At 39.3% G+C, this 15,400-nt stretch overlaps 1 protein-coding gene across 1 annotated transcript; it reads left to right on the top strand.

Annotated features, from left to right (window-relative positions):
- The first annotated feature begins 10,652 nt into the window (after positions 1–10,652).
- LOC131828956 (cytochrome b-c1 complex subunit 2, mitochondrial-like) lies at positions 10,653–12,232 on the top strand. Its single transcript, XM_059170231.1, is given in 3 exon segments — positions 10,653–11,133; positions 11,136–11,303; positions 11,306–12,232. Coding segments are annotated over 3 exon segments (1,356 nt in total). The 5' UTR covers positions 10,653–10,709; the 3' UTR covers positions 12,070–12,232.
- Positions 12,233–15,400: the final 3,168 nt, after the last annotated feature.

Raw genomic sequence — 15,400 nt, forward strand, 5'->3', positions numbered from 1 at the left:
AGCCCCTCTTTCCACTGCCCACATGTGTGGCACACCCCCACCTTGTACCCACTCTTTTCTCTCACTCAAATGGCCCTAGTGCATGAGACAGGGCCTGGCCGTGGTCCTCCATGCTCTGTTCATGTTTGTAGAAACAATCAATGGGTGGGCATTCGAGTGAAGGAAGGACAAAGCCATCCTGAGTCAAGTCATATGTAATGCTCTTCTGACCAGCACACAATCCATTCCAGTGTTTTAACTTTCGTGGATGTAGACTAGCAGAGAGTTGCAACTGAAAGGTTGAACAAATTTTTAACATCAGACAACCAAGGCATTTTCCTCAGAATTCACCATTTTGAATCACAAAGAGATCCTCAAACTTCACCAAAAGATTCAATTACAATAGGGGTCATTTTCAGCAAAACCAGCAACTGCCCTGGAACATTCCAAGATTTAAATAATTTTTAGATACAATAAGGCACCAAATAAACTTCTGCACAAACTGTGGGAAGCACAAACAATGAAAACACTAACCATAGCAATCTGTAGGATAGAGCCAATGTTATTCAACAAGGACAATCCACATCATTTAACGCTGAAGAACCCAAACAAAAGAAGAGAATGTGAAAATGAATCTAATAATTGAAATGTTTCCAAAATAGAAATTGACAAGGAAATGCAAATGAAGCAGAAAGACGAGTTTCCATAGGGAAGGCGGGTACTGAATATTTATCTCAGAGCTCTAAAAATCGCAGACTGATACAGAACTCCAAGAGCTTATTACAGGGAGGTTATTTTTCTTTTCCTCAGCATAGTTTTAAACAATGAACTGAAAACTAGGAAGGGCTCAAAACCCAAAGACAGAGAAAGCAAGTCTTCGGTCTTCTCCCAGAACTTGGCGCAGGGGTGAGCACAAGAGGACGTGGAGGCTGCCTACTGCATACTCCAGTTTCTCACCCTCACTGCCAGCCCCCTCACCCCTGCCAAACACGAAATCACCTGGGGCTGGGCCACACATGTGGCCTTTCTCAGAAAAGGAAATCAAACATTGCCACTGGGGCTACGCAGGCGCCCTGGAGCTGGGGCAGGGAGGGGAGCCCCCAGAGGTTGTGCCGGGTCAGGTAGCCAGACTGGGGCAGCAGCGGGATGGATATTCTTAGCAAGGTTTCAGATGTGGTACCTTCAGCCTCACTTGTAAGACTTGGTATGAAAAAATAACTTGACAAAGGTAATGGTAAAAGGGTGGAATGACAGCTTCTGGATTTCAAGGCCTCTAAGCAAAATTGTTATCAGGAAAGATGCAAGTACACACCTTTCTTTAGGGGTGCTCCTGTTTGTGGGATGAATGAATGAATGAGTGAGTGAATGAACAAATGAATGGGAGAACGAGCGACCCAGGTATGAGGCCATTATTGGCCAACCTGTAGTGACGCGCAGTGAACTCTGCGAACTCTGCAAGTCAGTCCCATAAGCAAAGCGTCAAACCATAGTGGATAAACCATATCTTTCTGGAGATTTTCAGGGGCCATGTGAGGTAACCTCACATGCTTTGTTCATGAGAGCAGAGATGCACAGATGCGGGAGCTGAGGCTCAGAGTGCGGAGTGGCACTGCTCCCCAAACCACTGAGACCTTCAGGACACATCAGGACGGGCTGAGCACCATCCCTCCCGCAGGCTGGGAGGCAAGCACTCCTTCTCTGCCACCTCCACCCGTTGCCCAAAACAGATGTCAAAGAAGATGTTAGGGTCATCTCCCCCCTTTCCAAAGTCATGGCACCTATGTGCTTTCTCCCCAGCGGAGTATGGCGGGTTTGGTTTCCTGGTGTTTGTGCAGACTCAGGTTGTTTTTCAGCTGTGTGAATTGTAGCCTTTTCCCTGGAGGTGTGCATAGGATCTCGCTGTGGTTTTCATTAGCGTGATCCTGAGGAATCAAGAGGCTGACCACGTTGTCTTGTGTTTATCTACATTTGTGTTCCTTCCTCAGTGCATTTTCATTTCAAGACTTTGGCCCATTTTTTAAAAATTTCTCTGCATTTTTATTGGAGAGTTGTAAGAATTTTTAGATATCCTAGGGACAAGTCTTTTCTCATATGAAGTTTACGAATCTTTCCTAACAATTTGTGGCCTGTCTCCTCATTTACTGGTGCCTTTTGGTGAGCGGAGCTTCCACTTGTGATGAAGAGTCTATCCATTTCTTTTCTTTTTTTTCTTATGGGATTTATTATCCTACCTGGGACATTTCTGCCTCCTCCAATTTTATGAAGGTATTCTCTTGTTTTCTTGTAAAACTTTATTGACTTAGCTTTAACATTTCGGGCCTTATATCAATCTCAAACTAATTTTTGTTGAGAGTATGTGACAGAGTTCAATATGGAGTCTCTCTCTTCATAGATACCCAGCAGTTTCAGCAATACTTGTTCAAAAGTTTTTTCAGGGGCACCTGGGTGGCTCAGTGGTTTGGGCTGCTGCCTTCGGCTCGGGTCATGATCTCAGGGTCCTGGGATCGAGCCCCACATCGGGCTTTCTGCTCTGCAGGAAGCCTGCTTCTCTCTCTCTCTCTCTCTCTCTCTCTCTCTGCCTGCCTCTCTGCCTACTTGTGATCTCTGTCTGTCAAATAAATAAATAAAATAAAATTTAAAAAAACGTTTTTTCATTTCCTATTAAAGGCCATTTATGTGTATGTAGAAATTCCAACAATCGTTATATATATAGTGGCACTTATATGCCACTATAACGTGCACTTATAATGGCATTCTATGTATATAGTGGTAACATATATGATGAGGTAAACATATATAGGAGGTATGTGTACATACAATTTGTCTATATGTGTATATATATGGTGAGGTGTATAATCACTGTCCAACACACTGTTAGAAACATGTGCGATTTAAAACATTCTAGAATCCACATTAAAACAATAAGGAGAAACATTTGAAATCATCTTTAATCAAACTTAACCCAAAGTATTCAAATTATTATCATTTCAACACATAATCATATAAACACATTACTGATATTCCTCGGTTATTATTTTCTTATAACATCTTCCAGTCGGGTGTGCATTTATAGGCACTGCACATCTCAGTTTGGACTAAGAATTTCCAAGGGTTCGGTAGGCACCTGTGGCTCGTGGCTTTCTATTTGAGTAGCACATCTCTTTGTCTATCCTGGAGTCAGGGAGTGTGAGGCCTAGTTTTATGTGTCAACTTGGCCACAAGATGGTACCCAGTTATTTCATCAAACACTGATCTAATGTTGCTATGAAGGTACTTTGTAGGTGTGGTTAACAACTGTTAGTTGACTTTAAGCAGGTTACTGATTACATTCAATGCTGTGGGTGGGCCTCATCTAATCAGTTGAAAACCTTCAGAGGAGTGACTGAGGTTTTCTAGAGAAGAAATTCTACCTCAGCACTGCTGTGTAAACTCCTGCCCCAGTTTCTGGCCTACTGCCTGCCCTACAGACTATTGATTGGCCAATCTCACTCTTTCATGAGCCAATTTCTTAACATATCGCCAACTGTTCTATTTCCCTGTGGAGCCCTACCTGATGCAGGGGCATCAGAGGATTGATGGAGATTGAACTTCACAGCACCACAGCTGGTGAGAAGTCACATGCACATTCTGAAACCTGAGGAAGGTTGTGCCCAGCTATTAAGGGCTAATGGAAGGAACTAGAGTCAATGGGAGTGAGTAGATTTCCGGACACCAATTACATATAAAAAATCGCACAATTTGGTGGAACTGATCTCCACTCAGCTCCAAGTCAGTGTAAATGGATTCAAAGGAGAGTAGTGAAAATATAGATGTGGCCTGCTCCCACTGCACGTCATGGAGAGTCCGTGATTGTGTCCATTTATGCATCATGAGTATGTTTATGTCTGTGTGACTCATGTTTGCGAGGCAGAGAGAAAGTGGACAGGGTGCTTCTGCCATAGCATCCCTCTGTGACTGTGTGCTCCTGACTGTGTGAGTCCAGGTATGTGTGTGTGTGTGTAGGTGTGTGTGTGAGGTCCAAGTGCTGGGAGGAAGGTGTATGTATACACACGATGGTATGGAGGAGCATCTGGATATGGGTGACTGTAGATAAGGACAATCCAGGTCACCTGGGTGGCTCGTCGGTTGAGTGGCCAACTCTTGGTTTCCGCTCTGGTAATGATCTCACAGTTGTGAGGAACCCACGCAAGGTCCATGCTCAATGGGGTATCTGCTTGAGATTCTCTGCCTCAGTCCCTCTCCCAACTCGCATACACTTGTGTGTGTGCATTAATGCTGTCTTTAAAATAAATAAATAAATAAATCTATCTTAAAAAATAAAAATGAGAACAATTCATGAATTATGAGGCTCAGGCTTGTAAAACCCCATCTGGTCCCCAAGGACAGCGCTGAGGGCCCTCCTTGCCAAGAAGCAACTGGTCAAGAAGCAACATCCATGTCCCCTCCTCCTCCTCTTGTCAGAAATAGGGTGCAAGGACAGTGCTGGCCACTAAGTTAGGATGCTGCTGACCAGGAACATAAAGGGTTAGCAAACTGGGGGCCGAACCACAGCAGGACATGACCTAGAACCCTCAGCAGTTACACCCTGGGAGGCTGCATCCAGAGGACGGTTTGGGATCCTCCTCCAGGGAGAGGAGCATTTGATCTAAAAGAATTGGCTTGCAGTCTAGGGGAAGCTGGTGCCAGCCACCTGTTCCCTCCACACTGCAGGGGGAACCAACCCTCCTACCTATCCTTCTGCTGGACCAGCCACTGGCCCCCCCAGGGAAGGAAAGGGGAAGGCCTGCTGCTCTGCCTCTGTTTCTTCATCTATAACACAGGAAAGATTAGTGTCTACTTCGTAGATTCGCTGGGATGAAGACATAAAACAATTAGAACAGGGCCCACTACAGGGAAACACTACATGAATTAACTCTTAGTTCACATTAAGGTAAGTGATTTAAGATTCATCCTATTTACTTCTATGACTTTTTTAACAATGTCAGTATTTTTTAAAGTTTTTATTTAAATTCATTAGTTAACATACAGTGTAATATTAGTGTCAGGTATACAACATAGTGATTCAGCACTTCCATACATCACCCCGTGCTCATCACAGGTGCACTCCTTCATCCCCATCACACATTTCCCCCATCCCCCACCCACCTCCCCTCTGGTGACCATCAGTGTGTTCTTTGGCATTAAGAATCTGTTTCTTGGTTTGCCTCTCTCTCTTATTTTTCCCTCTGTTCATTTGTGTTATTTCTTAAATTCTACATATAACTGAGATCTTATGGTATTTGTCTTTCTCTGACTGACTTATTTCCTTTAGCATTTATACCCTAAGTATGTATTTTTTTATGTAAAAAAAAATGTCTTCTCTGATACAGGGGAAAGGTTTACTTCTTTCCAAGATTCTTGATTTTTTTTTCTTTCCCTTGATATATTACAATGACTAGAAAAATGTTTCAAGAAAGTAATAACAAGGGTTATCCTTGATTTTCTCAATGTGAGTAGTTAAACTGCCCATGCTTCACCATTCATACTAATTTTTGCTATAGGATTTTTACTGATTTCCATGCAGGATGGCTCTCTTTATTCTAAGTTTACTAGAGTTTTTACCATTAAAAAGTAATGAATTTTTAAATTATTTTAAAAATCTATTAAGATGAGTATATCGTTTTTCTTCTCTGTGTTGTTAAAATAGTGAATTTCAGTGGTTGATTTTTAAGAGTCCGTTTGTTAATACAGTGGATTATTTATTATTTTTATCATTCTTTATTTCTGGGAAAAGCATGACTTGTTCATGATATGTCACAGGTTGTTGTAAATGGTATTTTTTGTTAAGAATTTTAACAAACATATTTATGGGCAGTATTCCAGATTTTGACCTTAGGGTTATCCTGGATTTATCAATAAGTTGGGAAGTATTACTTTTTCTTCTTTTCTGGAAGAGTCTGTGTAAGATTCATTTTATTTCTTCCTTCACGTTTAACAGAATTCATGAGTGAAACCAACTGAAACTGGAGTTGTCTTTGTGGCAAGTTTTAATAAGAAATTCACTTTCTTTGGTATGTAAAAGGCTATTCAGAATTTTCTATTTGATTTTGTATCTTTTTTTAACTTTTATTTTTCAAGGAATTTAACTTGGCAAACTTATCGACTTAAAGTTTTCTATAGTTATCCCTTATGCTCTTGATTATCTATTAGGATCAATAGTAACAGCCCTTTTTTATTCCTGATTGCTAATTTGTGTTTTTCAATTGTTACCTTGATCTATATAATTAGTGTTGTTGCTATAATTATCACTACTGTTATGTTGGAATTGCCATAACTGGTAACTGGAAAAATTAAGGACACAATAATGTTCTTCGATGTGGTGCTATTTCTTGTCAGGACAGCAGAGGGTGATCTTCTATTAAAATACACCATTATCCACCAGGAAATGTTTAAAAATGTTCACTGAAGAGCAAGAAATGTATTTTAGTACAATGATTATCTTAATGGCTTTCTTCAATCTGTTAGTTTTCAAAGGAGATCGTGTCTTTAATTTACATACTATTAGTAATATTCCTGTTCATTCAATCATCCTTGAAAAGATAATGAAAGCTACAGACTTGCCAAGAAAAGTGATCCACTCACATGTATGTAAAAAAAAAAAAAAAAAGTGAAGAATTTAGGGGAACACTTAAAAAAATTGGAATATTTCCAAAATATGTGTAATAATTTTTCAGAGCCATTTAAAAAATTTTCTTCTAATGGAAATACTCAAACATAACAAAGTAGAGAAAATAAAATGATGAACTCATGATTCCCAGCCCTTCTCCACTATTTCCCCCCAGAATAATATACAGATTGATTTTCAACACAGTTCTGATTATCACATCAATCCTGCTATAAATGATGTGTGTATCTCAGAAGGATAAGAACTCTTTTTTTTTTTTTTTTAAGATTTTATTTATTTAACAGAGAGAGACAAAGTGAGAGAGGGAATACAAGCAAGGGGAGCAGCAGAGGGAGAGGGAGAAGCAGGCCTCCTGCCAAGCAGGGAATGAGATGCAGGGCTTGATCCCAGGACTCTGGATCATGATCATGACTGGATCACCCAGTGACTGAGCCACTCAGGCACTCCAAGAATTTTTATTAAAAAACCATAACCAAAGAGTACTGTTATCACACCTTAAGAAATGAGCAATAATTCCTTAATATAATTATCAAATATCTGCTTGCCATTTCCTCATAATTTTTCACATTGATTGATTCAATGGTCCTAGACAGAAGTGTAGACACAGCATTTGGTTATTATAGCTCTGGAATCACTTTTAACTTACAGGTCATTTCTCTTTTTCCTTCTTGCCTCCCTTAAGAAATTAAGTTTACCTTGAACCTTGCTACTCAAAGAACAGTCCATAGACCAGGAGCACTGACAACTCTTGAGAGTTTATTATAAATAAAGAATCTGGATCCCAAACCACAGTTCTGTCAGAATTTGCATTTTAGCAAGATCTTTGGGCAATCTATATGCTTGTTCAAGTTTGAGCGCTCCTGTCGAGTTTCTTATAGTCGAGTTTTCTTATAGTCTGGATTTTGTAGATTGTTTCTTCACGTTGCCATTTATCATGCTCCTGTCTCCTGCATTTCTTGTCAACTGTTGCTAAGTCTGCAGAGCTGACCTGAGAGGAGGTTCATTTCTTGGCAGAATTACTTCCTCCATGTTCTGTGTACTTTTACCAGATGGAGCACAATGTCTGACTTCAACACTTTTGATGTCACTATCAGCCACTGATCATTGTTGCTATTGCCAAATAATTTATTTTGCAGTTTCCAAAATGATATGCTAACTTTAACATCCCTTCTTTTAATAACAGAGATCATTAAAAAAAAAACAAAACAGATTTTTCTCATCTACTATTTTATGGCATTTGATATAAGATTAATGCAGAAAATTTAAGTTTAGTTTTCAGAATGTTAAATCATTTCCCACTAAGGTAGCAAAGGTGTCCAAGAGGCTTTTTTAAAGTACAATTGTGGATTCCTTGTGATTTTAAAAATAATATTTGGTTTTAATTCACCAAATCTTACTATTGTTGATCATTCAGTCGTTATTCTTACTGATTCTCAATGTCCCTACGTTTGCTATTTTGTTTTTTAAGATTTTATTTCTTCATTTGAGAGAGAGCACAAGCAGTGGGAGAAGCAGAGGGAGAAGCTAACTCCCTGCCTAGCTGGGAACTTGATGCAGGGTGATCCCAGGACCTGGAGACCACGACCCAGCCGAAGGCAGCCGCCCAACTGACTGAGCCACCCAGGTACCCCTAACTTTTGCTATTTGGATACACTTCTTGCTGGCTCCTGATTCCTTCTAACATGACCATGACCTCCTCAGTACTCTTTGATAGCTTTACTTGTTTTCTGTCATTACAAAATATTCCAGACTTACCTTGTACGTTATGTGTCCCAGTCCTGAAATCAACCATTTTTCTAAGGACCCTCAACTTGATTTAGGAGGAAATGGCTTTTAGAGATCAGAATCTGTGCATTAATGTTGCTTACTGCCATTGAAGAATTATTAGTTATTGTTTCTCATTTTACTGGACAGAGCTAAGAAATACACATTTATAAGAGTATATATCTTGAGTTTATACTAACGATCCCATGTTTAAATTTATTAATACAGAATTTTTGTTAATCTCAAAACTTTTATTATAAAAATCTTGATTCCTAATGATATTAACATAATTGTAGTTTTATCCCATTACACATGCAAACCAGTATTAGGATAATAATACAAAATTATTATCAATGATATAATTACTGAAAACAGTTTTACATTTTTTTGTTTTGCTTTGAAGTTATTTTGTTCTTAATATATACCTGAGAATGAAGTTTATTTATTTTGTTTTGCTTTCCATTCTTAGGATGCTTTTCATTTTCAGTATGATTTAATTTTGGTTTTTGTCTGTAGGTCATTTTCATGGTTCCAGAGTTGAATCTACACAACAAGGTATATTCTGAGGAGTGAAGCTACGAGAACTATTTTTTAAAAAACCCTATCTGGGTTGATTTCACAACAGAGAACAACAGCTAACTCAGGTCAAAATGCACACAGTCCAGGGCAAAATGCACCCAAACCAGAAGTTTGGACTTCTTTTCCTTTGCTCCTCAAAGTAATAAACAGGGCGGCTAAACATGGGTTCTACAGCATACCATGCCTTTGGAAAATGCTTGTACATGTAATTTATGCATGGTCCTTTGCTAGGCTGTGAACAAACAAACAAACAGTTTGGGGGTTGAGTTCATGAAGGGAGGAGAGGCAAATATAAATAAACAAATAAACAAACACACACATATGTATGAAATGTTTAATTTGGGGCAAGTAATTTCATCTTTCTAGATTTTTTTTTTTTTTTTTTTTGTCTTCAGCAAAATGAGAAAGTTGAATCAGATGCGCTTTCAAATACTTTTCAGCACTGAAATTCTGTTCTGTTCTACACAGGGTAGGTCATTTCCAAAGATGACCACTGTCAATGCCTGCCCTCCTGTACGTGCATACTGCTCCTCACACGGAGATGGAGGATGGACCCGATTCCCTTCTCTTTGAATCTGGGCTGGCCTCAGTGACTTCCCTGGCCTACAGAATATGGCAGAAGTGGGTTCTAGGACTCCCAAGGATAAGTCATAAGAAACCCGGCAGCTTTGGCTCTGGAGGAAGCAAGTCCCTGTATAAGGAATGCAGTTATCCTGAGATGTCGTGCTGTGTGGAAACCCACACAAACCCCATGGAACAAATACAAGGAGACTCAGAAGTGCCCAGCCACCCTCATCTGTTCCTGTCATCTCCACCTGGGTATCAGACATGTGTGATCTGTGGAATTTAGTCAAGCCCCCAGCTGACTTGAGCCCCAGCTGCCATCTGCCTGCGACCACATGAGAGACTCTAAGCAAGCAAGAACTGTCCAACTGATTCCAGTCAATCTATAGAAACATGAAAAATGTTAACAAATTATTATTTTAAGTCACTAGCTTTTGGGGTGAAATTTGTGAAACTGTGGGCAACCAAAACAATATATGATAATTGTTATAACAAAAAAATAATCAAAATGCACAAAAGAAGGAAAGACTGTGACTGTGGGAAATAGGGACTTTTTTCTTTTTTAAAAGATTTTATTTATTTATTTGACAGAGAGAGACACAGCAAGAGAGGGAACACAAGCAGGGGAGCAGCAGAGGGAGAGGGAGAAGCAGGCTTCCGGCTGAGCAGGGAGCCCGAGGTGGGGCTCTATCCCAGGACCCTGGATCATGACCTGAGCCAAAGGCAGATACTTAATGACTGAGCCACCCAGGTGTCCCAAAATAGGGACTTTCTTAACAAAGAAGGTATCTGAGTTAGGTCTCAAAGGATAAGAAAACACACTGAAGAAATGTACAGGAACAGAAGTATAATACAGAATATCTGGGGAGGCTTATTATCAAGAGGATTTTTAAATAAAATTCAAAATAAATTCATTAACATTTCTTACAGTTGTATCAATTAAAAACCAAGAACATATCATCAAAGAAAAACCTCATTAAAAGCAAAATATAGTCCAATTATATATCCATATCCTTATGGTGGATCGGACTTTAACTGATAAGAGCATATAGACTATCCAATGGAGAGAACTGTCTGCATAATATTCAAATAGTTGGTCCGCCACCATCTTGCTTTCCTTCCAGCCGGCCGTGACCGTGGATTAGAGCGAGCTGGAGCCATGAAGCTGCTAAACAGAGCCGGGTTTCTCTCCAGGTTTTACTCCCTGAAAGTTGCTCCCAAAGTGAAACCCATAGCCGCCCCTGCAGGAGTGCCTTCACAGCCTCAGGACCTTGAGTTTACCAAATTACCAAACGGCCTAGTGATTGCTTCTCTGGAAAACTATGCTCCTGCATCAAGAATCGGTTTATTCATTAAAGCCGGCAGCAGACATGAGGACTCCAACAACTTAGGAACCTCTCATCTGCTTCGTCTTGCATCCAGTTTGACTACTAAAGGAGCTTCATCTTTCAAGATAACCCGTGGAATCGAAGCAGTTGGTGGTAAATTAAGTGTGACTTCAACCAGGGAAAGCATGGCCTACACTGTGGAATGCCTGCGGGACCATGTTGATGTTCTAATGGAGTTCCTGCTCAATGTCACCACATCCCAGAATTTTGTCGTTGGGAAGTGGCTGCTCCTCAGTCTCAGCTAAGAATTGACAAAGCTGTAGCTTTTCAGAATCCACAGGCTCATGTCCTTGAAAATCTGCATGCTGCAGCTTACCAAAATGCCTTGGCCAATTCCCTGTATTGTCCTGATTATAGGATTGGAAAATGACACCAGATGAGTTGCATTACTTTGTTCAGAACCATTTCACAAGTGCGAGAATGGCTTTGGTTGGACTTGGTGTGAGTCACCCTGTTCTAAAGCAAGTTGCAGAACAGTTTCTCAACATGAGGGGTGGGCTTGGTTTACCTGGTGCGAAGGCCAAGTACCGTGGAGGTGAAATCCGAGAGCAGAAAGGAGACAGTCTTGTTCATGCTGCTCTTGTAGCTGAAAGTGCTGCCACAGGAAGTGCGGAAGCAAATGCATTTAGTGTTCTCCAGTATGTTCTTGGTGCTGGACCACATGTCAAGAGGGGCAGCAATCCCACCAGCTCTCTGTACCAGGCTGTTGCCAAGGGAGTTCATCAGCCATTTGATGTTTCCGCTTTTAACGCCAGTTACTCGGATTCTGGACTCTTTGGGATTTACATCGTCTCGCAGGCTGCCGCAGCTGGAGATGTTATCAAGGCTGCCTATAGCCAAGTAAAAACGATTGCTCAAGGAAACCTTTCCAATGCAGACGTCCAAGCTGCCAAGAACAAGCTGAAAGCTGGCTACCTAATGTCAGTGGAGTCTTCTGAGGGGTTCCTGGATGAAGTCGGGTCCCAGGCACTGGGTGCGGGATCGTACACGCCGCCAGCCACAGTCCTTCAGCAGATAGACTCCGTAGCTGACGCCGATGTCGTAAACGCTGCAAAGAAGTTTGTTTCTGGCCGGAAGTCAATGGCGGCAAGTGGAAATCTGGGCCATACACCTTTTGTTGATGAGTTGTAATACTGAAACACATCTTGCAGGGAAGAGCTGAACATGTTCTCAACCCAGAGCAGCAAACACATGAAAGTCAAAGATCTCTAATATAACATTTTATCTTTTTGTTTTCAATGAGGTGAAATGTCTTAACATATAAATACAGGTAATTATCCCCAGCTGACTTAAAGTAAATAAAACATTATGTTTAAAAATATATATATATTCAAATAGTTTTTACAGTTCATGTCATTTCTCTCGGCTCTCTCCTTTACAAGAGTCAGAATCAGATGTTTGGTGACACAGGGGCAGACGGCTGGCATTCTCATTTCAACTTGCTTAAAAACCAGAAAAGTAGGTATAGGTTGCTTCTATTTGGGGGATAACTGCGAGTCTGATTAAGCTCCACAAAAGACCATCCCATCTCTGCCTGCGCTAAGACATGAGAGATAACTTTAGGCTGTCAATTTCTGTTTTGGTTTTTTTTTTTTTTTTTTCAGCTTATAAATGTATTGTGAGCATTTTTCATGTCATAAGTGTCATTTTAAAACATGGCTTAAATTGGCTGAGTATTAGCCCATCTCCGTGCCTTTGTGTATTTAACTATTCCTCCATAGCACAACACTTAGGTTACGAGTTTTTAACTTTATAAATAATGTGTAATGACCACACTTCCAGTAAATTAATTGTACATATGCATGATTCTTTTTCCTTGAGAAATGAATAGATTATTTTTATTGCATTTTTAAATTTTTTTAAAAAGATTTCATTTATTTATTTGAGAGAGAGAGAGAAAACACAGAAGCAGGGGGAGAGGCAGAGGGAGACAGAGGGAGAGAAAGAATTCTTAAGCACACTCCTGCTGAGTGCAGAGCCCACTGAGGGTCTCAACTCAGGGCTGCATCCCAGGACCCTGTAAAGGCAGACGCTTAACCAACTGAGTCACCCAAGAGCCCCTTCATTGTACTTTTCAGTCCTGAGTGTCCATGAAAAGAAATAAAAGACACAGAATAATAAAATTGGCCATAACTGAGGATACACAATAATTTAAAACACAGTACCACCCTGCTTTTCCTCAATCATTATTTCTCTTTCACATGGTTCCAGACACAAGTGGTATAAATCTTAGAATAAAAAGCAAATTTGAAAAAGCTGAATTTAAAAAGTTCTGGATTATAGATGTTTACAATCTGGAGTCAAACTTGGTCATAAGCACCCTGGGACATTTTTAGGCAGCTTAGGCAAGTTATTTAAAAACTTCATTGCATATTATAATCATCTGGATATTTATTTAAAATCCAAACTCCTAAGTTCCAAGCCCTTGATATTTAGTGTATTTTTTCAGAACCACTGGCTAAAGATCTGCCTGTCTTGGAGGCTTACATACGTCTGAACCGAAATACAGAGGTAAATTGTTCTAAATAATTATAGGCCACACACACTATCCTTAGTATTCTCAAAACTGCTGCTGATAATTATAGATTTATCATCTCGTGTTTTACCTCCAGATTCCTAACACAGATCTCTCACATGGTCCCTCTCTTCTCCTTTCCTTTCCCTTCTATGTAGTGATTACAGAGGAGAAACTGTCTTTTATCTCCATTGTTCTTCACCATGTGTCATTTTCAAGCATTATCATGGCATACAAGGACTTTATGCAGGTTTTTCTTTTCAGATAAATTTCATTTTAAGAGTTCTCCATACACCAGTTCAAAGGAATGGTACATCTTGTGATTCGAGGCTATAGGTACACTAGTTGGAACAGGTGATTTGAGGCAGGTCTGTATTCAGGGCATATCATGAAGAGAGGACAAACTTTGCTGAGGCAAAAATGTTCCATGTCCATAAAGTTAGAAAATAAATCATACTTAGGATGTATTTTCATCAAATATGACATGAAAAATTATTTGATCAAAGGTAGCTGTGAAAAATTTTTATAGCTTTTTAATCCCAACTTTTTGTGGGAAAGCCCTATTGATGTTACTATCCAACCCAAGGAAAAGAATCTTGAGCTCAAGACTGAAGTACAATGGGATTATGAGAAAGAGAAGAATGAGCAACAAAATGAGGCCAATCTTACTCTAGAGCCTGAACTGGGAAACTCTATGGCCTGAGCGCTCTGAACATGCCTCATTTACTGTCTAATGTGCCAGAACTAAGTTCTTCATTCCAGTCCTAATTAAATAGGCTAATTTAAAACTTGTTATTTATTCTTAATTATTAATTATTCATAAATAAATGAAAATTATCAAAAACTGATGGTTTAACATCTATGTCTTAGATTTTTTTTCACAATTAAAAAATATATAAAAAATAAACTGCACTGAGAAACCAACATTTGGAATAGAAAACAAAAATCAATCATTATCAGTACTGTAGACACCAAATGCTACTTACATTTCTCTACATGCCAGAAAAGGTAATCTTGGATTACTAATATGGATTTGAAAAACAGAAAAATAAAGGATTTTTGGAATTTTTTAAACAACAGTGACATCATCAACAATAATTTGATCTACTGATATTCTAAAATATTATTCTAGTATCCTGATTGTTACAGTAAAACTGAAAACTCCCTAACAATAAAAACCTCATTATAGTACCATAAAATATAACCTTTAAATGTTTTAAAATTAATTAAAGAATAAAGCTCCTCTTATCATTTATCTCAAATTCAGCATGCTGTAAGCTTATTAATCTAAAGGGACATTTTTTGGTTGGCATTTATAATCATCATTATGTACTATCATCAATAATACTCATTAAACGTACAAGCTGACCTTAATTCATTATTTAAACATTGCCATTTATTCTGGGATTTTCTTGTCTCCCTGAGAATTAAATTCACTTAATATTCTTCTTCCATGATGTACAGTTCTATCCTAGAAAATCATTCATAATATCTGAAAAGAAAAGTTAGTAATTTCCACTCTAATTATTTTGTGTCTCTTTTAAAATATACTGCTAGTATGTGAGACACTTGAATGGAAATTCACAAAGGTCAATTCTATAAACATCATATTCCTTATTATAATTTGATATCTGGAAGCTATGGCATCTTTTTAAAAATCAAGGTTGAACCACTGAAAAGGGATTTTTAAAAAAAATTTTGTTTATTTATGTATTTATTTATTTGAGAGAGAATGAGCACAAGTGTTGCTGGGGGGAGAGGCAGAGGCAGAAGGAGAGGGAGAAGCAGACTCCTCGCCAAGTGGGAAGCCTGGTGCCAGATGTGATCCCAAGACCCTGAGATCCTGACCTGAGCTAAAGGCAGACACTTAACTGACTGAGTGACCAAGCTTCCCTGAAAATTGAATTTTAAGAGGCTTCTCCATCAAGAAAGATGGAGCAGAAGTAC

This window comes from Mustela lutreola, chromosome 4 (genome assembly GCF_030435805.1).
Source record: "Mustela lutreola isolate mMusLut2 chromosome 4, mMusLut2.pri, whole genome shotgun sequence".
NCBI lineage: Eukaryota > Metazoa > Chordata > Mammalia > Carnivora > Mustelidae > Mustela > Mustela lutreola.